Here is a 27,926-nt window from a genome sequence, read left to right as displayed (position 1 = left end):
GATATGTGTTTTACTCTTCTAGTTTTTGGGAATAAATCAACGTTTCTCCCTTCGGGAGCTTCAAGCCATCCACACCGGTGTTGGAACTAAGGCTGACAAGAATGAAGACCATGCCATGTAGACTGCAACGACGAACATCTTCAGCTGCAGGGACCTAGGGCCACAACATCTGCCCAGGTCTACAAGAAGTCTACAGCAGTACCATTCGACATCAAGACGTTGCCATAGAACCAACACCACAAGCCATGCATAAGTATAATCCACGAATTGTTAGTTTTTGGCAAGAATTTGAATATATTTGTTAATGCATATAATGAGTCATATTTTTATTATATCTTTATTGAACAATAAACATGCTTAGTTAACATACTGCTTTATTTGCTTTCATTCCGAATTTTCATAGTTCATTTCTAAGATTAGGACAAGACAAACACACACCTTGAAAGACTGAGCTAAGCTAGGGTGTAGCGATGGCTATCTTGGATGATTGAGGTAATATTTTCGAATATTATTTCAGTTAGCTGGGGTAGTTCATCACGCGTATTTTGTTTCAATATATTTCTGTCCCGATTAGCTAACTGAGGTTTAACCGGGACATAAAGTACCGGCCCTTTGTCTGACAGGGTGATCTATTAGAAATAATAAAATTCATTAAATTCCCAGCATACTAAATCTTTAATTAAATAAAACATTATACACGTGGCATATCATAGTGTGAGGGAGATCAAGAGAAAGGGAGAAAGAGAGATAGAGAAAGAGAGAGAGAGCAAGAGTGAAAGAGAGAAACAGAAAGAGAGAGAGAGAGAGAGAGAGAGAGAGAGAGAGAGAGAGAGAGAGAGAGAGAGAGAGAGAGAGAGAGAGATAAATAATATTAATTAATTGTTCCATATGCCGATTACACCGCAAGCAAGTCTACCTCCGGCGTTTCCAGTAATCTTGGAATCGGTATGAGTTTTATGTCCTAAATTGTCCTCTGATGTGTGAACGACGAGGGATCTACCGATAATGCTGGTATTTCCTTGAAAAGTAATCCGCTTATCGATAAAATAGACCTGGCCAAATCCATAAACATCAGCTTTTATGTTTCCGAAATCTCCAGTGTGACGTTCTTCATCCTCCGGACCTCCATGGGAGTTGTTGGTTGGATTGAAATGGCCGCCAGCAGCTACATACGAAAGAATTGTTAGTATTGGACCAAGAGCTGGTAACGTCGGAAAATAGTTATTTATGTACCAAGTCAGTAAAGTGACTCTTTATCGAACGAGCCTTGATATTACGAGAAGAGTGAGCGTAGCGAGCGAGGCGATTACCAGACGAGTTCGATAAAGAGTCTTTACTGACGTGGTGCATACAAAATTTTATCGCCAACATAATTTGATTGGAAATCAACTTGGAATTCGAATTCCGATTATTCGCACCTTAAAGTTGACTACGTAAGAGTTTGGGCTCTGTAATTATTTAAAAATAATATAAAATTTATAAAATAAATTGAATAAAAATATGTCGTTTATTTAACTTTCTTAAAATCTCATTATAATACTACACAATTTTTTTAATTTGATTATGTATCTTCATTAGTTCATAAAATTAATCATCGTTAATTTCAATAATCCCTGAATGAAAAACTGGAAAATGAAGTACTGAAAGCTGACAGCTTGGATAATGCCAAAATATATTTTATCTACAATTTCACGTTCTACAATAATTTGATATTGGTTTTAACACTTACTTGCAATTTACAATTTAATAACTTTTTAAATTTTAGACGTCATAATAATTTCATGACAGTAATGACAGATAACTTTTGCAAGATGGCCGCTTTCGATTTTTAATCGATAGTTATCAATATTGAATAATTACTAAAGCGATTTCTGCAAAAAAATATGAGTCACCTCTCAACATCCAAAGTAGTGTTTTAACAGTCCGGAAAAAACCGGTTTTTTCCCGAAGGACCGAAGAAAAACCAAAACGTGGAAAAATTCAATAATGAATTTAATTACCGGATTTCCAATGAAATACGGTTGTTTTTGAAAGAGTGATGTATACCGATGCTCTACCGATGAGCTACCACCGTTTTGTTTAGACAAGATCATTTCCAGGACATAATTACAATCACGGTGACAAATAGATCAAGTGAATAAACATTTTCAATAACACTTATTATCTTACTCCCGAGGAAGACAAATCCACAGACATAAAAATTATAATAAATATATTTACTAAAAACACTAATACAGTAAGGTCTCTTTTTATGCGGATTATTTTTATGCGATTTTGAAGTTATGCGGTTGGTATTTCATTCAAAAATGTCTATTATTAACAATTAGTATAATTAATATTATTTCCATCCAGTAGTCTGAGAGTTTGCAATTCGGGTATTCTCCTTGTAGCGTGACCAACTCTAATTCAGTGCAATTCGGGACAAGGCTGAAAAAAACATCTAAAATCCGGGACTTTTCAATAAAAATCGGGCCATTTTTTAAATGAAGAATTTTAATATCATTTTATTGGTTATTTAACATTTTTATGTTGACAATGATATTTTTGTTAGCTTTTGACGTTTCGACTTCCAATCAGGAAATCGTTCTCAAAAAAGGAAAAATTAGAAAATCAACTAATGTTGGATTTTCAGTAGTAACTGCACAAGAGCTCTAAAATTATCGAACTTTTCCCGAGTGACACTTTGACAGTTTTCCCCCAGTTTGACTCCCCTTCGGGTCGTGAAATTATGTCAAAGTGTCACGAGGGCAAAAATTCGATAATAATTTTAGAGATCGAGTGCAATTTCTTGCGATTATTTCATGAATAAAGCTGTTCAAAGCCAAAATTTTATTGTAATTTATTTATGTAAGTACAAATTAGTACAATTAAACACACAGTTGTTATAAATATTTGACGGATGAAAGTCATCACTTTTATAATTTTTAAAACATTAATTGTCATTAATGTCACTGAATGTATTTTTTCGTAGCAACGAAGGGCATCTGACGTAATATACTTAACGACGGGATATTATCCAAAAATTATCACCTTAATTTGCATTTCTGTAGCTTTCTATTGGTCAGAATCTCCTATGAATGGAATAATCATGTAAATACGTATCACCATAAGTTAATATAAAATTGTAATTATGATTACAACCAATTGTGGCTTAATCTTATCAAAAATACAATGTATGTCTTTTCATAAGACGATAATTAAAATACAGAAACGAAAAACGTCCACTAATAATTTTATTAGTATTACACTCTAGAAATTGTCGATTTTTTTCGCCCAAAAATTCAATTTGATGCGAATCCTTAGAAGAATAACGTATTCAGAACTTCAAAATAGAATTTTACCAAATAGTTGAAAATTCGGATGTCCCGAAAGCCTTGTCCGGGACGTATCTAAACATTCCGTATATGTATTTGGAACCTAGGAGTTTTCTATTGGTTCGTTGCAGCACGCGGTAATATTTTAACCAATAGGCGGCGAGGTTCCAAATGCATATACGGAATGTTATTCGGTCCCAAATTCATATACGGAATGTTAAAAATATTCGTACACCGAAAAAGATAAGTTTTTATTAGAGTCTGTTAAAAGGAGATTGATTTTAAAATACTTGTTACTGTAGTATTAAATAAAAATAAAACAATTATAGTATTTGGAATGTTATCTGGTGTAAATTCATATGCGGAATGTTAAATATTCGTAGACCAAAAATGGGACTTTTTATTAATCAGGTAAAGGAGACTGATTTTAGAATAGGTACCTATTTTGTTAATGTATTATTAAAGAAAAATAAAACAATGATTACCTATATGGAATGTTATTTGGTGCCAATTCATAAATAGGATGGTATAGATTTGAGAGACATATTATTTCTTTATTTGACTTAGGTTTCACTTTTTCAGAATTTTTAATGACTTGCACGTGTTGTTAAGTATGTTTTTCTACGACCGTTTAATAACATGCTCATTATTCGCTATTTTTTCATAGATAATAGCACCCATTACTGTACCCGTGAGTAATATTTCATTACTCACGGGCTGAAGTTCCTCACGGGTCATTACTCACGGGCTGAAGTTAGATTCAAGTGGCGCATGCCACTTTTAATATTAATCGTATATAAACTGCAAATAAAATTACTTAAACTTGTTTATTTAATACAATAATTATTGTTATTTATACCAATAATTAACTTCGAAAAATATATAAAGGAATTTTAACTGTAACAATGTCAGTATATTTTTTACGTTTATATCTTGTTTACTAAAAATTTTGACGTTTATCATTTAATTTAGTGACAGTGACATTAGCGCTTTTTGTTTATGTTAATTGGAATTTATAACTAATATTGTGTTTGTTTTTCAAGTTATATTGTGTTAAATATGGTATAACATATTATGTATAGTTATATTATTTTATTATATATAGTTAAATGTAAATATACATTATAACTATATATTATATGAAATACGTCCACCGACAACAGCCATTTTCTGTTTATTAGATTCATTGACAGTAGGTACAAATTTAAGCTTATAATTTTTCGGAAACGAATAGAACTTATATTGACTATTTCTAGTTGTATTTTTACAATAAATAAGAATTTAGTAATAGTAGGCAACCGATTATTCAGCCACGTACTAGGGGTAAATAGCATTTAGGTATTTTTGTAAATTATTATAATTTAAATCTCGAGTAGTTGATAATTAAATTTTTTACTAATTAAAATAAAAAAAGGTCGTAGAAAAAGTATAGTATTCTACTCGCATGTAATGGCTATTACTAACTCTGATGAATTACGACACTCGCCTACGGCTCGTGTCGCAAACTTCATCATCGTGAGTAATAGCCATCATTACATGCTCGTTGAATAATATACTATTAGATCTGTTTCAGCAATTCAATTCTGTTCGGGCTGTGTGCTATCAGACGAAAATAAATGTTAACTTGGTTATAACGTTTGCGGTTGTGTTTTAAATAATAGGTTTGTTCTAGCATATCAGCGAATAGTCGACCAGCGCGAGTAGAGGGGATAGCACTGGTGACTGTAGTATGTTGTCTCACTGACCAACTGTTTGCCGACGGTTTCTGACTAGTCTGACTGTTTACTAGAACAAACCTATTAAGTACCGAGTCGACATTAGAAATGAAGAAGACATGAATAAATGGCTAAATGAATACAAAAGTGTATTCGCTTCATAATGACCATCAATAAATGCTCGTTGAATAATATACTATTAAAAACCAGTCTCATTTTAACTGGCTTTAATAAAAATCGTCTTTTTGTTCTACGAATATTTAACATACCGTATATGAATTTCGCACCAAATAACATTCGAAATACTATCATTGTTTTATTTTTATTTAATAATACAGTAACAAGTATTTTAAAATCAATCTCCTTTTAAAAGACGAATATTTAACATTCCGTATATGAATTTGGGACCGAATAACATTCCGTATATGCATTTGGAACGTCGCCGCCTATAGGTTAAAATATTACCGCGTGCTGCAACGAACCAATAGAAAACTCCTAGGTTCCAAATACATATACGGAATGTTTACATGCGTCCGGGACGCGACTTTGTAATTCGGGCCATGTCCCGGATTTTTCGGGCTAGTTGGTCACACTACCTTGTTACATGATGTACCATGCAGCTATTATATCAATCTGAATTTCGCATTGAAAAGTATTATATAACCTGTAATTGTTTTGAAATTAAAGGGTCTAGCCGGGTAAGATGATGAAAAGTGCCCCCAACTCGATTCGAATTCCATATAGGTCACCGTTTAGAATATATAGTGAAACTAACTTTCTGAAATTTTTAGCCCCCATGTTTTTCATGTGACCCACCTAGAGCCTAATTAGGCTTTTTATGTTTTTATTTTTTATCTCAACCGCATCGAGAACTAGCGAAAAACTTTAAATAAAAAATTTGTAAGAATTAAAAAGTTCTGTGCGAAAAATTTTTTTTTTTAATTTTAGGACGGAAATTTAAATTTTAGAACGATTTGAAAATTTTAAATGAGTATAAAAAAATAACTAAGACATTCGTTTTCACGAAAAAAAATATATAACGTGTATTTTTGCATAATATTACACCCTGAATTTTTTCAAATTTTTAAAATTGGTGAAACGCACCTTCAAAAATAAAAACCGCATTTTTTCGTTTTTTTTTTTTTCGGTTTTTGATACAATTTTATACATATTTTTCAAAAAAGGTAACACCGTCACTGGAGCAGGTAAAAAATTTAAAAAAAATTGGGGCTTGCTTAATAAAATTTTTTTCTAACACCATCCATTTTCAGGATACAGGGTGTTGAAGAAAACAAAATTTTACACATTTTTTACGATTTTGCCGAAACTACTGGCAACATTGTAATAAAACTTGGCGGGTTTTAAGAGGTAGTTATTGTGCATGTTTTGACATACAATTAAGGATTTGATATTCATCATTGGCGCGCTTAGGATTAATGGTCTGAACTTTTCAAAGAAAAAAAGATAGTACGCCACTGACATATTTCAAATTAACAATCATTTTTAAATTCCTCATTCAATTTGCGATAAAAAAAACTATCTTATCATTTTTTCATATGATTCGCCGTTTTGCTGCAAAAAATAAAATATCTTAACGCTTCCAAAGTATTCGAATTAGTTTTTATAATGGACGTACGAGCTTACATAATATGTAGATGTAGAAACTACTAATAGAAGTTCGAATACTTTGTAATGGGTTAAAATGTTTGATTTTTTGAATAAAAATGACGCGTCGTATGAAAAAATAGGAAGACAGATTTTTTGTCACAAATTAAACGAGGAATTCAAAAAGGATTGTTAATTTGAAATATGTCAGTGGCGTACTATCTTTTTTCTTTAAAAAGTTCAGACTATTACCCGTATACGCGCCAATGATAAATATAAAATTCTTAATTGCATGTTAAAAAATGCACAACAACTACCTTTTAAAACTCCAACTCCAAACGCCAAATTTTATTGCAATGTTGCCAGTACTTTCGGCAAAATCGTAAAAAATGTGTAAAATTTAGTTTTCTTCGACTGTATATTGAAAATGGATGGGATTACAAAAAATTTTTATTAAGCAAACCCCAATTATTTTTCAGTTTTTTACCTATTCTAGTGACGGTATTACCTTTTTTGAAAAATATGTATAAAATTGTATCAAAAAACGAAAAAAAAAACCGAAAAAATGCGGTTTTTTATTTTTAAAGGTGCGTTTCACCAATTTTAAAAATTTGAAAAAATTCAGGGTGAAATATTATGCAAAAATACACGTTATATATTTTTTTCGTGAAAACGAATGTCTTAGTTATTTTCTTACACTCATTTAAAATTTTAAAATCGTTCTAAAATTTAAATTTCCCGCCAAAAATAAAAAAAAAAATTTTCGGGCAGAATTTTTTAAAGCTTACAACTTTTTTATTTAAAGTTTTTCGCTAGTTCTCAATGCGGCTGAGATAAAAAAAAACATAAAAAGCCTAATTAGGCTCTAGGTGAGTCACATGGCCACCTAGGGGATTAAAAATTTCAGAAAATGAGTTTCACTATATATGCTAAACGGTGACCTATATGGAATTCGAATCGAGTTGGGGGCACTTTTCATCATCTTACCCGGCTAGGCCCTTTAAATGTTGCTGATTTCAAGTTGCAGTATAATAAACAGCACATTTTGATTTCTGGATTGAAACATTTAATTAAGTGTCGTAAATTTTATGTTCCATTAGAAGAGGTTTTTGCAATTTCAATATCGTTAGTCTGCGTTTTTAATTTCTTCTTTAAGATTTTATTTGGCCCAATTAAGAAAAAAAAAACATCAAAGACACAATTTTTGGTGGACAAACGTCCACCATTTTATGTGATTTTAGAAAACTACGGAACGTATCCCTATTTTTTCAATGCAAGTAAAGTCTTTCTTTATGCGATTTTTTATATGCGGTTTTCTGAAGAACGTATCCACCGCATAAAACGAGACCTTATATTAAGCGTTGGTTTCCTCGAAAGCGGCACCGACCAACTGCGACCGCAACACTGCGATGAATGACGTCATAAAAAACTGTACCACGCAACACGGTTCTTAGACATTACTACGGTTGCCTAAATCGACTAACCAATGAACATTAAGGGTGAGATTACGTCACGAGAGTTTACTGCATAGATATAACAGAATAGATTAGGCCAGTTCGAAAAATAGCGTAACGCGGAACAGTTCGGGTCGGTGGTCTATCTATCTCTCTCTACCGGCGCTTAGCTTTCTCTCTCTAGCATATGATGGCCGCCGCCTGTGTGTCACTGTCGTTCCGTTATTCCCATCTCTTGGTAGATACGCTCACACTCGCACGACAGACAAAGATAGCTAGACCACCGTACTTGATATCGGCGTTACACCTCGATGCACTGAGTGGCATATGACTAGCCTGATCTATTTTCTTTACATATCTCTGATTTACTGTCATTTGAATCGTAATATGATTTTTTTCGAATCCTGAGAAAACCAAGTATTTTAGAAAAATTTAAACGCAGGATGCAAGATTACATTATTACCGAGGGCGGAAAGCCCCTTAGAATAAACAAGCAGATTCTATTGAATGAAATATTTGAAATTAAATATCACACTTCTCTTTTATTTTCAGCCCTGTAACTTATTAAAATAAACATTATAGAAGTTTTCAGGGACTTTCAGCCCTCGGTAATAATGTAGTCTTTCATTCTGAGTTTAAATTTTTCAAAAATATTTATTAGTTTTCTCAAGATTCGAAAAAAATGAATACAATTAAAACACATTGAGAATTTTGACATGCGTCAAAGTTTTGCATTAACTCAATGTAAAATTCTGAACTGTTGAATTCCAGCTTCCCTAATAATTATTTTATATCAAAAGACATTAGAAACTATTTGAAGAGGATTGAAATCTGTATTGGAAATAACTGTTAAAATTGGTCTACGTAACTAAACATATTCCAAAATTTTGTAAAAATGTAATACATTTTAGTTTTCAGCCTAAACTTAGGCCACACACAATGCAATAATGTTCACATTTTTGAACTGTCAATATTTTTATTTTATCAACTATTGTTTAAAAACAATACAGTTGATAAGATACCCTCAGTTGCGGAGAAAGGATTAATAATAAAGATTTTTTTATTCAGTCAATGGTGTGAGCACTGTCAGTTAAATAGTAACGTGTGGCCTTACTTTTACACGCATACCTATTGTGGCAAATGTATCATATTTTTCAAACTTTTGGAATGCATTTAAATCGTAGAACAATTTTAACTTTTGATTTTAATACAGATTTTAATTCTCTACAAGTATTCTCTCATGACTTTTGATGTAGAATAATTAGGGAAGCAGGAATTCAACAATTCAGAACTTTACATTGAGTTTCCTATGGCCCTTTTTACGATTCGCCACCCGGTATAAGATAAAATGTGTACTATTTGTCTTATTATTTCATAATAACACAAATAATACACATATATACACAATAACACACATTCAATGATCGAAAATCATTTAAAAATATGGGGATGTAAACTCTTGTGACGTTAAGTCAAAAATATAAGTCTCCCCACCACCGTCGGACAAGACAACCGTAATAAAGTCTAATAACCGTGACCACGCAAAATAATAGCGTTGGTTTCCAAGGATGCGTTGGAAGCCACCGCTTGCTGAGTTTGCACATTCCATTGCCCCAGTGAAGAACCTTGAATTTTTCACCGTAATCTGACGTAATTCATCGCAGTGGTACGGTCGCAGTTGGTTGGTGCCGCTTTTGAGGAAACCAACGCTTTACTGTATATTCTTTTATTATTTGCGCTACACAACTTAAAAGATTTAGCGACTAACACTGTTACTAATAAACCAAGTATAAAAGTTATACTGAGAATAAATCAGGTATAGGCAAAATCACTACCAACAAACATGGTATAACTTAGATATAGGTTATACTTGGTATAAGAATTTAGTCCAAGTTTATACCTACCCACACCCTTGTTTAAATCTGGTATAACCTATTTTATGGCTGTCAATGTCATCAGAAGCAAAAATTTATTATCTTTTGATTTGTTTTGTGTAATTATATATAATAAAAAATGTGTTAAAAGGTATTGCGGTTGTCGAAGAAGTTGATAATTTAATTAAGATAGCAAATACACGAGAAAGGACACTTTTCAAAGATAGAATAAATCCCTTTTCACAATACACCGATAAGGAATTCAGAATTAAATATCGGTTTTCTAAAGATGGTGTAAGGTTTTTTAAGTCCGGAGAAATAAGATTTTTTTGTCGGCACATTTGAGCAGAAAGGTTGCAAATGGGTTTTTTTGGGTAATATATACCTAATACAATATAAATACAAAAATGCCCGTCACAATTCGGACGAGAATTTTAGTTATTAACAAATAAGGGTCAAAAATGGCAGTTTTTTCGTTCAAATCGCTACAGGCAAAAATAGGGTAATTAAAAATATCTTATTTGGGGTATTCATCTTTTAGAAGATGAGCAAAGGTTTAAAATGGCAGTTTTTTAATTTTGGTCCGATTATTTGTTGCAAAGTTAGACCAAAATTTCGAAAATTAAAAATTTGCTATAACTTTTGCAAAAATTAACTTAAAACTTTGATATTGTATGAAAAGTAGAGTCAAATAGTCCATTATAATGCACAAAAAATTTCAAGTTGATTTGTCAATTAGTTTAAATTTTATTCAATTTGTTTCTCCCAAAGAGTAATTTTATTGTTCAGAAAATAATGATACAGCAATTCTGTGGAAACCATATGAAAAAAGAATACTGCAATAAAAACTCATTTTTATCGTTCCGAAAACATTTTACAAAAGTAGAGTCAATTTTGGCTTATAAACAATTTGAATAACTCTGTTAATATTAACTGTAGACTTAAATCTACTTTGGGATTTGAAAAGCTGGATTTTTACTTTACACGAATTTTCAAAAACAAACTTTTCGCCTAGGTTAATTTGGTTTGTCAGTTACAGAGAAAAATCAAACTTGACATATTTGACACAATATATTGTTGTTCTATGTATTTGTGCAGAAGATTGCGACGTTGCCAAACTATTATTTCGGAATAAAGTGGGAATACTTATATCTAACTTATACCGTGTTTATTAGTAACAAATTATTTTCGTACTATATCCACCTTATACTTGGGATAACTATTCTAGATATAAATACGGAATAACCTTAGAATACGAGTGTTTTATTAGTAACAGCATAACACAATACTGTCGGTGCGCGCAGGCGCGTGGGATAATAAAAATTCACTCTCAATCGCACCTAAAGCAGTATAACTTCAAAAATTAAACAATAACAAAATATACACTTGAGTCCAGGGTTCTTTACCCGTGCGTCATCATTTAAAGCATACGAAATAAGTCGAAAATTTACTAAACCCAACAGCAAGTGACAGTAAGTAGCTACTGTTCCGATCACGGGATAAAATTTGACGTTATCAAATAAATAAAATGTCAAATGTAAGTTTTGCTTTAAAATTTTGGAGCAGAATTACAGCTACATTTGAAGTAGCTTAATAAATTCTTTTAATAGCATTAGTGATTAATAAATAAATAAACAATTTGTAAAAAAATTCAATAACATATTATTTTCTTTTTGTCATTTTATTAAACTTTGGCGGAAACTTAATACAACCTTATATTCTTATTCCTTAACTGTCACTTAACAAAACTTCCTTAACAAAATAAAATATATTTACCATAAAATTTCAAACTGCTAATATAAAATTAGTTGTGAAAAAAACTGTTTGTGTAATGGAAAAAAATTCAGAATGCAAAAATTCGACAAAACACAGCAAAAAATTTAACAGACTGACACCCACAAAAGTAAACAATCCAGAAACGTCACAATGTACTTAAAATCTGAAAACATTCCTAAGCGTCTTTTTTTGTACCTATCTCTTTTCAATATACTGAGACTACAGCGTTCATAAAAATGACATGTGTTTTTACTTAAAACAAGTGGTAGCTGCAGTGGCGTGCTGGCCATAGAAATGAAACGGTGCAATCACCGAGAGGCTGCGGCCTCTGAGGCCGGTCAAATAAGTTTTTTCACAAAAAATTTTAAATGTAACTAAAATTAATAAACTTTTATCCTACAGTATTTCTCATGATCATTTTTCAGTGCGTAACAAATGATAGGAAAAAGGGTAAGTCCGTGATAATACACATTTATGACATTTATTCTAACATGACATTTTAGTTAAATCTGACAGTTGTCACATTTTATTTTCAATTTGGAATAAAAACAAATCAAAAGTGTTTCTTGCATTTATAAAATGGTATTTTCTTTGATTTGTATAGTCTTATAAATTATACAGATTATATTTGTAATATTATTATCTAATTTTAAAAAATTATTTTTTTATTATGGCGCCATCTATCGACAACTAGAATAACTAGAATAAATGTTATAAAAATGTCACCGACGAAATGTAATCACCGACGTGCCTTTTTTCTGTCACATACAATTTAATGCGTTAGAAAGAAATCGAAAAACTGTGACACACTGAAAGATGATCATGAGAAATACTGTACCATATCTGCGACTGCAATTAAAGAAGAATTCGTCGATTTTGCTGATAAATGGATTGTGTAGGATTTTGCAAAATACTGAAAGTTCGAGTTAATGATGAATGTTCAGCCTACAGAAAATATGAAGGATGAAGTGATAATGAATATGAAGTAAGAAGTAACAAATGACAATGTTGACACCGTGAAAACTTCACCTCGGTGTGGTACTAAAAAGGGTCAATATTTTATACATTGCTGTTACGCTGTTTTGCATGAGTACAACTTATATCAGTACACTTGTCCAAATTTAGATATAGTATTTAAGCATTTATTAACAAACTCTTTCAGTGACACAAGTAGGTATCTTGTGAAAGCTTTTTAACGTTGAATTACATAAAAAATCGGCTAAGAAGTATTTTAACACAAGATCACGTGGAAACATTTTTATGCTAGTGGCTATTGAAAACGAAGCTTTGTATGAGCTTAAAAATGATGAAATAATCAACGAGTTTGCTCAAAACACTACTTTAATGCGGAAATTATTGATCGAGAGTTAATTATTTTATAAAATAATTGCAAAATGACGTTTAGATTATTGCGTTATATTACCATTTTAAATATTGATAAATTAAAGTATTTGCACTGTAGGTACTTGTATTTGTACTCTCTTGTATAGTTATTGATTTACTAAAATTCAGCTAAATACTTCATAATTGAAAAATTCTCAAAATTTTATTTTACTTTATCTTAATAGCATATAGAGTGTAGGCGCAAAATTTCAAAACAATGCTTTTTAAATGCATTCATTTTTTCGTTTTTCGAATCCTAAAAAATCTCATAAATATTTTTGAAAAATTTAAACAGAGAATGAAAGATTACATTATTATTCAGAGCCGAGAGTCACTGAAAATTTCTGTTTATTTTAATAAGTTACGGTGTGAAAAAAAAAGTGAAAATTGTGTATGATTTTTAATTTCAAATATTTTTTCATTCAAAAGAAACTTTTTGTTTATTCTCAGGGACTTTCAGCCCTCGGTAATAATGTAATCTTTCATTCTGCATTTAATTTTTTTTTAAATAGTTATTAGTTTTCTCAAGATTCGAATAAAAATGCATTGGTCCGAAATTTTGCGCCTACACTCTTAATTGCATTAAATTCGTATATATTTGTTCAGTAAATTATGGTTTCTGCATAACTGCAAACAATATTGTCATACATGTGAAAATATTTATTATATTTGTAAGATTGCTTATTCTTAAATAAAAAAAAACAGCAAATTTAAAGAAAAATCATTGAATACTAAGTTTTATGTTTGATTTAAAAGTAATTTATACTTTTGTATTTTTGTTTTATAACTAACGAATAAAAAATCCTGATAATAGAAGCTAAAATGAGGATAAGAGGCCGTTTTTTTATAAAATCACCGGGCCGCTTGAAATGTTCCAGCACGCCACTGGGTAGCTGGTTTGTCTTTTGTTTCATTCGTGGAAGAGAATGATGCTAGATAAAAAGTACATAAAATCCTTTATAAAAGGTATATTTATTAAAATCCCTATACAGGGCTACATCAAAGACAGAACTAGTTTTCAATCGGTTGACCGATCATCATCAGTGCAATCTTAGAATCTACATGCAAGCCACCAAAGTAAAAATAACAGGGTAAAAACCCTTTACAATTGATCCGTCATCGGAACATATGACTAAGATGTGAATTATAACATGGATGATTAAGATATCCAATGTTTTTCGCCCGAGGTACCAATGAGCTCTATCTGACAAGTTCACATCATGACTGTATGGAAGCAACACTTGCTTCCATACAGTCATGATGTGAACTTGTCAGATAGAGCTCATTGGTACCTCGGGCGAAAAACATTGGATATCTTAATCATCCATGTTATAATTCACATCTTAGTCATATGTTCCGATGACGGATCAATTGTAAAGGGTTTTTACCCTGTTATTTTTACTTTGGTGGCTTGCATGTAGATTCTAAGATTGCACTGATGATGATCGGTCAACCGATTGAAAACTAGTTCTGTCTTTGATGTAGCCCTGTATAGGGATTTTAATAAATATACCTTTTATAAAGGATTTTATGTTTTTGTAATGGTATACAGCCAACTACAGGAAATTTTTCCTCGTGGATAGATAAAAAGTACTTATGTGTTTTATCTCGCCAGGTATTAAGTCGCGTTTACACGATGGCAATTGGCGAGACAATTGTCATTGGACAATTGTCCTCACGTGGTTGCGGATTGTCGGAGGCCAGTCCAGTTGAAAGAGAAGATGTTAACGGGGCCAACTATTGCCATGGCAGTGGACAGCTGAAACATGGCCGACTGCTCGTCATCTAGAGGGAACTGGCAAAAAACAAGACAGCACTACTGGCCTACACCGTTCACACGGCGCCAATTGTCGCGACAATTGAGATTTCGAGTGGTGGGGGGCTCACTGGGCGCAGCTCATTGTCCTCAGTCTACTCCCGGAGACAACTGAATTTTGGGCCAATTGTGAGGGCAGCTGGCAAGGCAATTGGCCTGAAGTGTTTACACGAAGACAATAATTTCATGCCAGTCAGTTGTCTTCTGACAATTGTCTCGCCAATTGTTATTGGACAATTGTCATCACGTGGTTGCGGATTGTCGGAGGCCAGTCCAGTTGAAAGAGAAGATGTTTACACGGGGCCAACTATTGCCATGGCAGTAGACAGCTAAAACATGGCCGACTGCTCGTCATCTAGAGGGAACTGGCAAAAAACAAGACAGCACTACTGGCCTACACCGTTCACATGGCGCCAATTGTCGCGACAATTGAGATTTCGAGTGGTGGGGGGCTCACTGGGCGCAGCTCATTGTCCTCAGTCTACTCCCGGAGACAACTGAATTTTGGGCCAATTGTGAGGGCAGTTGGCAGGGCAATTGGCCTGAAGTGTTTACACGAAGACAATAATTTCATGCCAGTCAGTGGTCTTCTGACAATTGTCTCGCCAATTGTTATTGGACAATTGTCATCACGTGGTTGCGGATTGTCGGAGGCCAGTCCAGTTGAAAGAGAAGATGTTTACACGGGGCCAACTATTGCCATGGCAGTAGACAGCTAAAACATGGCCGACTGCTCGTCATCTAGAGGGAACTGGCAAAAAACAAGACAGCACTACTGGCCTACACCGTTCATGGCGCCAATTGTCGCGACAATTGAGATTTCGAGTGGTGGGGGGCTCACTGGGCGCAGCTCATTGTCCTCAGTCTACTCCCGGAGACAACTGAATTTTGGGCCAATTGTGAGGGCAGTTGGCAGGGCAATTGGCCTGAAGTGTTTACACGAAGACAATAATTTCATGCCAGTCAGTGGTCTTCTGACAATTGTCTCGCCAATTGTTATTGGACAATTGTCATCACGTGGTTGCGGATTGTCGGAGGCCAGTCCAGTTGAAAGAGAAGATGTTTACACGGGGCCAACTATTGCCATGGCAGTAGACAGCTAAAACATGGCCGACTGCTCGTCATCTAGAGGGAACTGGCAAAAAACAAGACAGCACTACTGGCCTACACCGTTCACATGGCGCCAATTGTCGCGACAATTGAGATTTCGAGTGGTGGGGGGCTCACTGGGCGCAGCTCATTGTCCTCAGTCTACTCCCGGAGACAACTGAATTTTGGGCCAATTGTGAGGGCAGCTGGCAAGGCAATTGGCCTGACGTGTTTACACGAAGACAATAATTTCATGCCAGTCAGTTGTCTTCTGACAATTGTCTCGCCAATTGCCATCGTGTAAACGCGACTTTAAGTCGCGTTTACACGATGGCAATTGGCGAGACAATTGTTATTGGACAATTGTCATCACGTGGTTGCGGATTGTCGGAGGCCAGTCCAGTTGAAAGAGAAGATGTTTACACGGGGCCAACTATTGCCATGGCAGTAGACAGCTAAAACATGGCCGACTGCTCGTCATCTAGAGGGAACTGGCAAAAAACAAGACAGCACTACTGGCCTACACCGTTCACACGGCGCCAATTGTCGCGACAATTGAGATTTCGAGTGGTGGGGGGCTCACTGGGCGCAGCTCATTGTCCTCAGTCTACTCCCGGAGACAACTGAATTTTGGGCCAATTGTGAGGGCAGTTGGCAGTTACACGAAGACAATAATTTCATGCCAGTCAGTGGTCTTCTGACAATTGTCTCGCCAATTGCCATCGTGTAAACGCGACTTTAATGACGCACGGGTAAAGAACCTTGGACTCAAGTGTATTTTCTCTCAAATAATACAAAATAAAATAGTCAATAATCGTATATACAAAAAAAATATAACGAAATATATACAGTGCGTCCATAAAGTAACGCATACATTCATTATTTCGTAAACCGGCGACTTTAAGGCTGTTTTATCGGTGCACCAAAACCTAGGGACAGTGTTTTCTCTGTTATTTACCGACAGAATGTCTCGAAATTTGGACACGTTGTTCGAAATTATGTTGCCTTTAAAATGATGGTTTTACTTTTTTTATTTTTTTGAAAATTCTGTTGAAAAATTAGATTATAATGTTTAACGTTCTATTATAACCAAACTTTTTACTCCCATCACTTGAAAGAGTTTTTTTTTCTGTAATCGTTGATTTTTTTTTCACCTTTCTGTGTCCAGTAATAATCGAGAAAAGCGTGTTCCAACTTTGAAGAAAATTTGCTAAAAATATTGAAATCTAATAATGAAACGAGTTACGCAGCATTGGCGCTTAGTTTCATCGTTATCGCCTTCGTGACGACAAATCTCATGAACGTACGGTCAGTCCGTCAGTTCGCTTGAATTATTAGAATCCATTTCCAGTTATCCATTCTTGTATTTTCTTCATCAACTTGCTTAGTGTTTACAGTTTACAGTATTCTTAGTTATTTTGAAAACATTAAACTTATTTAGTTTACGGGTATTTTAAGTACATAATATATTATTAGTTTAGTGGTATAAGTTACAAGTTCTTTAGTTTACGCGTATTTTTAAGTATTACATTAGTTTAGGGATATAGGTTGACAAGATAAGAAATGAGTCCCAGGGTGTTTTAAAATAAGACAGAAAATTATACTACTATCCACGATTTGTGTTTTATTCATCAATTGGATACTTTTTTTATGTAACTGCAACCTATAAATATATTAAAATAATGTATATGTTACCGGCCAAACCCGATTTCGGGACAAACTAGTTTGGCCTAGGCCAAACTACTTTGTCCTAACCGCCTAGGATAAACTAGTATGACCTAGGTCAAACTAGTTTATCATATCACGCGTAGGCTAAACTAGTTTATCCTGATATAAATAAACACACTTCAGGCCAAACTAGTTTAGCCTAGGCCAAACTAGTTTATCCTGATATAATAAAGTTTCACACTTCAGGATAAACTAGTACGGCCTTCTTCTTATTCTTCTTCTAGTGCCTATCCGTTCCGGATATTGGCGATCATCATGGCAATCTCTACTTTTCTCACTGCTGCTCTGAAAAGACTTTTAGTGGTTGTGTTGAACCACGTACGTAGATTTTTCAGCAAGGTGTTAAATGAAAGCTTATAATCCAAGGATGGTACTAAAAGTTAGGAATTTGACCTAGGCTGTCTGTCTGTCGGTCTGTCCGACCGCGAATATAACTGCTCCGTCACTATACCAGGTAGAATGACAAATGAGGTGTCAAATGAAAGCTTATAATCCAAGGATGGTACTAAAAGTGACAAAATTGACCTATGCTGTCTGTCTGTCGGTCCGTCCGACCGCGAATATAACTGCTCTGTCACTATACCAGGTAGAATGAAAAATGAGGTGTCAAATAAAAGCTTATAATCCAAGAATGTTACTAAAGCCCAAACTAGTTTGGCCTGAAGTGAGCGTCTAGAACCGGAAGTCCTAGAACAAAGGACCCCGCAGAAACTTTATGGGAAATGGCTCTCTGTCAAATGCTCTGAAACTTAGGATTGTGGTAATGCTTGATGTGTAGAACAAAAGACTCCATGGACGCGTAGCTCCAAAAAATCATAGTTCTAAGATATAAGCCTCTGAAGATATAGGTATAGAGAGGACGTTTGAGTTGGAATAAATTCATTTTCTCGAGAATGGGCGACTCTGGAGATAAATTCGAATCAGGTCAATTTTTATTTTTAAATTATAATTTTTGGCATATATATCATACTAGTGACGTCATCCATCTGGGCGTGATGACGCAATCGATGATATTTTTAAATAGGAATAGGAGTCGTGTGATAGTTCATTTGAAAGGCTATTTAATTCTCTATTCACTAATATAAACATCAACATAATAATTTATACAGGGTGCCCAATTTTTTTTTAATTAAATTAATTGAGACAAAAAGAAGAATGTATATAATTTATTTAATTCGAAATACATTTTACTGCTGTCAGAAAACAGAAAAAAATGTTTATTTGATAAATAAATATTGTTTTTTGCTTAAATTCAATATTGAAGCTGCCACCCACCTACCTCTTAGCAGTTTGGACATTTAATTTAAGCGAAAGGCAATGTTTATTTTTCAAATTAACATTTTTTTCTGTTTTCTGACAGCAGTAAAATGTATTTCGAAATAAATAAATTATATGCATTCTCCTTTTTGTCTCAACTAATTTAATTAAAAAAAAGTTTTGGCCACCCTGTATAAATAATTATGTTAATGTTTACATTAGTGAATAGAGAATTAAATTACCTTTCAAATGAGCTATCACACGACCCCTATTCCTATTTAAAAAAATCACCGATTGCGTCATCACGCCCAGGTAGATGACGTCACTAGTATGATATATACGCCAAAAAATTATTATTTAAAAATAAAAATCGAGCTGATTCGTAATTTATCTCCAGAGTCTCCCATTCTCGAGAAAATGAATTTATTTCAACTCAAACGTCCTCACTGTACCTATAACTTCAGAGGCTTATATCTCAGAACTATAATTTTTTGGAGCTACGCGCCCATGAAGTCTTTTGTTCTACATATCAAGGACTACCAGAATCCAAAGTATCAGAGCATTTGACAGAGGGCCATTTCCCATAAGGTTTCTGCGGGGTCCTTTCTCACCTTTAGTACCAGCCTTGGATTCTAAGCTTTCATTTGACACCTCATTTGTCATTATATCTGGTATATTGACGGAAGAATTACATTCGCGATCGGACGGAAAGACGGAGAGACAGCCTCGCTAAGATTTCTCACCTTTAATAACATCTTCGGATTAAAAGCATTTATTTGACACCTCATTTTTCATTCTACCTGGTATAGTGACGGAGCAGTTGTTTTCGCGGTCGGACGGACCGACGGACAGACAGCCTAGCTCAAATTTCTCACCTTTGGTACCATCCTTGGATTATAAGCTTTCATTTGACACCTTATTTGTCATTCTACCTAGTATAGTGACGGAGCAGTTATATTCGCGGTCGGACGGACCGACGGACAGACAGCCTAGGTCAAATTTCTCACTTTTAGTACCATCCTTGGATTATAAAGGACGTAATTTGGGAATTCCCCGCATGTAAAAGTCCTTACATGTTCGTCAAATTACTTTCGACTCAGCTAAATTAGTGTAGGCTAGGCCGTACTAGGCGAAGGATTTCCTGGCTGAAAAATCTACGTACGTGGTTCAACACAACCACTACAAATCTTTTCAGAGCAGCAGTGTGAAAAGTAGAGATTGCCATGATGGCCGCCAACATCCGAAACGGATAGGCACTACAAGAAGAAGAAGAAGGCCGTACTAGTTTATCCTGAAGTGTGAATCTTTATTATATCAGGATAAACTAGTTTGACCTAGGCCAAACTATGTGACAAAAATGTGATAATTCTTTTTAAAATATTATCCACGATAAAATCAATCTAACAAGGTATTCCCGACAAAACTAATTTGAATGGAGAATAATGCATTTTGTTGTCATTAAAATACTTGTCCGCCGGCGCCACTGAGTAAAGATCGAATTGTCGGTCGCACTCCCTACTTCCAATCAATTTCAAGTAGGGAGTCACGTGTGTGGTGACGTAAGCAGTCTACGAAAGTAAGTGATACGCCCACTTAACATTGCAATGTGCTTCAACTGATAAAACAGCCTTAAGGAAAAATCCCGAAGCAGGTCGATTTTTATTTTTAAACTACGATTTTTTGGCATATATATCATACTAAACGTCATCCATCTGGCCGTGATGACGTAATCGATGATTTTTTTAAATGAGAATAGGTGTAATTTAATAGCTCATTTAAAAGGATATTCAATTCTCTATTCACTAATATAAACATTAATACAATTATTTATACTGGGTGTTTAAAAAAATTTTTTTAATAAAGTTAATTGAGACAAAAAGAAGAGTGCATGTAATTTATTTAATTCAAAATACGCCAGTTTAGTAAACGCCATTTTATTTTTTATTAAGGAACAAATTTTATTTAATTTTTTTTAAATCTCTTTTAGTTTAAGAGGTAGAGCCCTGTAAAAAATTTATAAACAATTAAAATGCTAAGTTTCTTTATATCAAATGCAGGGTGAGTCAGAATGCAAGTACATTATTTTCTTAGTAATTTTAGATGGAACACCATGTATAGTATTTTATGTCACTATCGAAAAGTACCATTACCGTTCTTTAATTTTTTTTTTATAATATTCAAATGTCTAAATTTATTGTGAGATTATGATATTATGAGATTTATTATTCATAGTTTTCGAGATATTTTAATTTTTCAGAGCAAATTATTAATTATGTCTTCTTCTTCTTCTTCTTCTTTTTATATAGACATGATTCTGTCTGTTTTTTCAATATGCCTCTAGTAAGTTGTCGTTCCATCGTTTTCGTGGTCTTCCCACTGATCGCCTTCCTATTGGGGAACCATCTCTCGCTGTCCTTACTGCTCTATTTATTGTCATTCTGCTTATGTGATCATTCCATTCTATTCTTCTGTTTCTTACCCAGTTATTAATGTTATTCACCTTGCATCTCCGTCGTATATCTGTACTTCAAGCTCTGTCCCATAGGGTACCATCCAGTTTTCGAAGGGTTTTCAGCTCCGCTGTTTCGAGCAATATTTTTGTCCTCTCTGTGTCGGGTCGTGTTTCTGCCGCGTATGTCATTATTGGTCTGATGACTGTTGTAAATTCTGCCTTTCATTTCTTTTCCAATATTTTTATTTCTCCATATTGTGTCATTCAGGCAACCTGCGGCTCTGTTTGCTCTATTCACTTGAGCTTCCACTTCTGTTTCGAGCCTTCCGTAGATAGACAGTGCAAGGCCTAGATATTTACACTCTATCACTTGTTCTATTATCTGACCTTCCAGCTCCAATTTACATATTGTTGGATTTGCTGTTATAACTATGCATTTTGTCCTTTTTGGGGAAAATAACATGTTAAAGTTTCGGACATCTTGGATTTTATAGCACCCTATGTAACGCACAGCCGGCACAGCTGAATGTAGTTGAATTTTTATGTTTGTGCATGACAGTGTTGCCATGCTGTTTTACTGTTTTCTATATATTTCTTTCATAATTTCAATCAATGTTAAATGTACCTACAAGAATAATAGAATAATAACATTTACCTCTCCGTCATTATACTAGGTGTAATGACAAATGAGGTGTCAAATTAAAGCTTATAATCCAAGGATAGTACTAAAGGTGAGAAATTAGACCTAGGTTGTTTGTCCGTCTGTCCGTCCGACCGCGAATATAACTCCTTCGTCACTATACCAGGTAGAATGACAAATGAGGTGTCAAATGAAAACTTATAATACAAGGATCGTACTAAAGGTGAGAAATTTGACATAGGCTGTCTGTCCGTCTGTCCGTCCGACCGCGAGTATAACTCATCCGTCACTATACCAGGTAGAATGACAAATGAGGTGTCAACTGAAGGTTTATAATCCAAGGATAGTAGTAAAGGTGAGAAATTAGACCTAGGTTGTCTGTCCGTCTGTCCGTCCGACCGTCTTGTCTGTCTGTTTGCAAACTCAACTCATCTGTCATTATACCAGGTAGAATGACAAATGAGGTGTCAAATGAAAGCTTATCCAAGGATGGTACTAAAGGTGAGAAATTTCTAATGAGAAAGTCTAATTTCTCACCTTTAGTACTATCCTTGGATTATAAGCTTTAATTTGACACCTCATTTGTCATTATACCTAGTATAATGACGGAGATGTAAATGTTATTATTCTATTATTCTTGTAGGTACATTTAACATTGATTGAAATTATGAAAGAAATATATAGAAAACAGCATGGCAACACTGTCATGCACAAACATAAAAATTCAACCACATTCAGCTGTGCCGGCTGTGCGTTACATAGGGTGCTTTAAAATCCAAGATGTCCAAAGTTTCTGTTTCATAAATCATCTTCACTTAGATATTAGTATTGCCTCGTCTGCATAGCAGATTATTTTAAGATGTTTTTCCCTCATTTGGTATCCCTTTTTAGTTTTTAATTTTTTGATTATTGCGTCCACGATCAGGTTGAACAATAAAGGACTCAAGAAATCCCCCTGTCTTATCCCATTGCCGGCTTCAATTGGGTCAGTTAGTTCATCTTCCACTTTTATTTTTATTGTGTTGTTCTGGTAGATGTTTTCGATCGTTTTAATTATTCCTAGAGGTACCTCTCTTGAGAATATCAAATGGATAACGTCCTTTAATTTGACCCTGTTAAATGCTTTCTTAAGGCCCACGAAACATAAATATGCCGGTGTGTTGTATTCCAATGATTTCTCTTGAACTTGCCTCATTATAAGTATAGCGTCAGTTCATGACCTTCCCGCCGACCTAAAATCTTGTTGTTCTTTCGCTAATGTTATAATTTCATTCAATGTGTTTGTTATCACTTTGGTTGTCAATTTCAATGTTGTGTTTAATAAGTTATTTCCTCTGTAATTTTCCGGGTCCGATTTATCTCTTTTTTTGAAGAGAGCTATTAGGATGCTTTATCTCCATTCTTGTGGTATTATGTTTTGTTCTATTATTTTTTATATTAGTTTTAATATTTGTTTAGTTAGATCTTGTCCTCCCTACTTTAGGAGTTTGTTCGATATTCTGTCATCTCCTGTCTATTTTTTAATTTTCTTAACGCTTCCTTTACCTCTCCTTCCTTTTCCTCTCCCTCCTCAATGTTTATTTCTTCGTTTGTCGTAACTTCAGGTGTTGGTGGTTCATTATCGTCGCCTTTAGCAAATAGAGATCGGAAAAAGCAGTAGTCTGCCCTTGTTTCCATCTGACTGTATTTCGTTTTTATTAATTCGTTCATCTCCTTTCTTTGCCCTCTAATCATTCTCCATACTTCTTTTTGTGTTCCGTAGAAGTCGTGTTCCATCTGTTTTGAGAAACTCTGCCAGTGTTCCCCTTTTATTTGTCTCACTAAAGTATTCGTATCGTTTCTGATTCGTTTATAGTAGTTGTATGCCTGTTGTTATTTGTTCTGTATTGTAAAAAGGCTGTATTAATTATGTAGGTGTCTAAATTTTACATTCGTATTTTACGTCAGTGGGAGCAAGAATAGGATATTACCTCCGACTTCTATCCTACTTTATGGATTTTAATGAAATTTTGGGAATAGCCTCTACTTATCTCCTAATTCAAAGTCTACCCTATGACGATCTGCGCTATTATCTTGGGGGTGGTTTCCACCCCTTTGCGGGGTGGGAAATTTTTCGGTAAAAATAACCACGGAAGTGGCTATAGAACCTAATTCTAAGCAAAAACTGTTCTATATCTTTTTTTGAAGTTATACTTCTTTACGGGCGTAATGACGGTGAAATTGTATATGGGAAAACCTAGCGACCGGGCGCATGCGCATTATAACTTTGTTCTGATTGGATGTTCAAATGACATGACAAAAATTATCCAATATGGCAGCTGTGGCACAGCTGTGGGACTGTGCATGGTTTGGTTATAATGTATGCTTGTTGCGTTTTAAAATTTGTAGGAAGAGAAACAACAAACAAAAAGTTAGTTAATGGTTATACTGCCTTTTTAAATAGTTTTCATATTATATTTTTGGACTTATTTACATAGAAGAGATGATTGTTGCATGCCAATGTGAAAGCTCATCAAACTGTGCCTAGTATGAGTGCCGCAGATCTCGCTTATTCAAAGCTAAAGAATCTTTCACTGGTAAGTGTTTTATAAATAGTTGATCAAATTTTGTTATGATATTTGAACATAGCCACTTTGCACGACGCAAGTGATTGCGAAATTTATTAGTCGTTATACGGGCTCCGGTACCTACCTTGAACCTACCAAAATACATAAGTAGTATGTAATACTTTTATTTACATAATTTGATTACCATCAAAATTTCTATCAATATTCACCTAATATATTGTCTTCTTACTCTATGTTTTGTTGTATTTTTTCAATTCTAAATCATTTCAATTCAAAATCAAAATAATTTGATTTACATAAGTTAAAAATGTCAAAAGGTTAATCTGTTTAGTTAGACGATCTTCGCACATAATGACAAGCTGTCTCTGTGGAGAAGTTTTAATGCGGGTGAATCCCAATACAACGCAAATACCACCCGCGTGGTAAGTTGGTTCGAATCCCAATAGAAACTTTTATTTTTTTATTTTTTTTTATACATTTTATGATTGTAAGTATATTTATTATATAATTTTATTTCCAGAAAATACGTATTTAGTTAAAAATTTTTCCGACAATTAATGTTCAGAAATCATTTGTGGCATTTTTAATGTGTTTTTTGGCACTGTTTTAATAAAAATGTTTGAGAAGTAGTAAGTATAAATTAATTTAATATTTAAATAAAATATAAATAAAAAGTATATTAATTTCGTTTATAATCATATAATCATATAATAGAAGTATAACTTCTTACGTGCGTACAAAGTACACACACATTCTTTTTTTAAACTCAATACTTTTTGAGTTATTCGTGGTTGAATACCTTAAAAACTATGCATCTCACTAAAAAACTATATAAAACATTTTTGTAGCTTATAAGAAAACAAAGACACTTGTTTCTTCATAAATCTTCTAGTTATAATACAAAAAGAGATATGGTAGGTGAGAAGAGTTTGTTTTTTGGTGCATGCTCATATCGGTGTATTCACCTTGAAATAACAGAGAAACGGTCGATTTTAGGTGTATAATGCTAGCAATACCTTTTGTAATTCTTGAAAAGACCCTTAAAATGAACAATATTAAATGTTAATCACATTCAAACTAAGCGAGATATGCTGCAAGAAAATTGATGACTAATGTATTTTAAGAAAAAATGAGAAGTATATTTAACCCCTCATCCACCAGAATTTAAATGCATCGTTTTCCTTCTACTATACATTTTATTATAGTGTTATTTCTATGTTTACAAAGTTGGATGGGTTTAAAATGAATGGTTTTTGAAAAAAAAATAAGATCAAATTATAGAGCGCAGTTTTAAATTTTCTTAAAAATCTTCCTTTTTCTCCCTGTAACTTGAAAACAATAAGAGATACAGCAATGAAAAATAAAAACAAAATGTTTGTCAAATTTTTACCCAAAAGAACCCTACATTTTTGTTCGGTGTCTTTTTTTCGTATCTCTTATCATTTTCGAGTTACATGGAGAAAAAAAAAAGATTTTAAGAAAATTTAAAAAAGCGCCCTATAATTTGATCTTATTTTTTTCAAAAACAATTCATTTTAAATCCGTCCAACTTTTTGAACGTAGAAATAGCACTATAATAAAAAGTATTACTAAAGGAAAACGATGTATTGAAATTCTAATGGATGAGGGGTTAAAAATATACATTTTTTCTTAAAATACATTAGTCATCAATATTTTGCAGCATATCTCGCTTAGTTTGAATGTAATCGACATTTAATATTGCTCATTTTAAAGGTCTATTCAAGCACTTTAAAAGGTACTGGTAGCATTATACACCTAAAATCGACCATTTCTCTGTTATTTCAAGTTGAATACACCGATTTGAGCTTGCACCAATAAAAAACATACTCTTCTCACCTACCATATCTCCTTTTGTATTATAACTAGAAGATTTATGAAGACATCAGTCTCTTTGTTTTTTTTTATAAGCTACAAAAATATTTTACATAGTTTTTTTCGTTAGATGCATAGTTTTTAAGGTATTCGCAAAAAACCGTCCGAAAAGGTGTATTTTCAATGAATATGGCCAATTTTCAACCACGAATAACTCAAAAAGTATGAAGTTTTCAAAAAAAAATTATAGAACAGTTTTTGCTTAGAATCTAGCCTTTTCGGTGGTTATTTTAACCAAAAAATTTTCCACCCCCCAAGAAGGGGTGGCAACCACCCCCAAGATAAAAGCGCACATCGGCATGGGGTAGACTTTGTTTCCTGATCTATTCCCTACTTACTCTAAAAATATCAAGTAAATCGATGTACTAGGATGGAATTCGGAGCCAAATATCCTCATTGACTGCCTGCCCTATTTGCACCCTTACCGCATCCAATTGCACCTAGAATTATTTCAGGAAAATTTTGATAAGAGAATACTATTTTTTGGGCCTTCAATGAATCACTATGTGCATAATTTATCATGTTAGATCAGTTTGGACCAGATTAAAATACTTACATAAACAACTAGGACTGATATTGCCTTCTTGATGGACGTGGAGTCCGTGTCTATTATATGGTCTCAATCCTTTGATCAAGCCTGCGACTAAAATGCCATCTTCTTTCTGTTCGAACCTAACGTCACCAGTGACTCCAGTCTTCTTCATAGGATCAAATAGATAGACGATGCCTAACTGCTTGGCATAGGCTATCGCCAAGATGGCGGCAAATAGAGCGTTTTTGATCATTTTGCTACAATTCTTAAGAGAAAATACAAAATTATAATTAAAAGTGTATTTGTAGGGGAGTGCATATAGATTTTCACTTCGGAAAAATAAAACAAGATAGAACTTTTTGTAATTTCATTAAGAAATGTTTAATAAACAACATATCAAAAGTTCTACTCGAGAAGTGGGTGCTTAATTTTTTACTAAACAAATGAACTACGAAATTAGATGTTTTTTTAAATAACTCCAAAAATATAAATTTTAGAAAAAAACTGACTTGACCATTGAAAAATTCTGAAAATTTAAAAAAAAAACCTTAGATAAAGATTTTTCTAAAATTAAATCTGTAGCTTCTATAATTTTTTATTTATAACGCTAAACTCACCCTTCTCACTTTCTCACAAACATTGGAGCACTGTAAACTAGCGTACGGCGAAGTGCACGGTTGAGTTATTTTAATGTAATTCTTTAACTAATGGATCAAATGAAATTTTACAAATTGAACATGAAAGAAGAATAATTAAGCTATCTTAAGGTTATAATAAAAAGAAATAAAAGTAATAAGTACGGTGGGGGCGGAAAATGAGCCTTACATGAAT

General features: G+C 33.6%; 1 protein-coding gene across 1 annotated transcript in view; it reads right to left on the bottom strand.

Annotated features, from left to right (window-relative positions):
- Window positions 1–656: 656 nt before the first annotated feature.
- Window positions 657–27,926, bottom strand: part of LOC114346921 (uncharacterized) — a 151,286-nt gene continuing 124,016 nt past the window's right edge. The window contains exons 5-6 of the mRNA XM_050662521.1: window positions 27,120–27,360; window positions 657–1,165 (exon numbers count right to left, since the gene is read on the bottom strand). Of these exons, the coding sequence (XP_050518478.1) occupies window positions 876–1,165; window positions 27,120–27,360 (531 nt within the window). The 3' untranslated portion in view covers window positions 657–875. The remainder of the gene's footprint in view (window positions 1,166–27,119; window positions 27,361–27,926) is intronic.

The sequence above is a fragment of the Diabrotica virgifera genome, chromosome 9, assembly GCF_917563875.1.
Source record: "Diabrotica virgifera virgifera chromosome 9, PGI_DIABVI_V3a".
Lineage (NCBI taxonomy): Eukaryota > Metazoa > Arthropoda > Insecta > Coleoptera > Chrysomelidae > Diabrotica > Diabrotica virgifera.
Note: the sequence above shows the minus strand (reverse complement) of the source record. Positions and strands in the feature narration are given on the sequence as shown.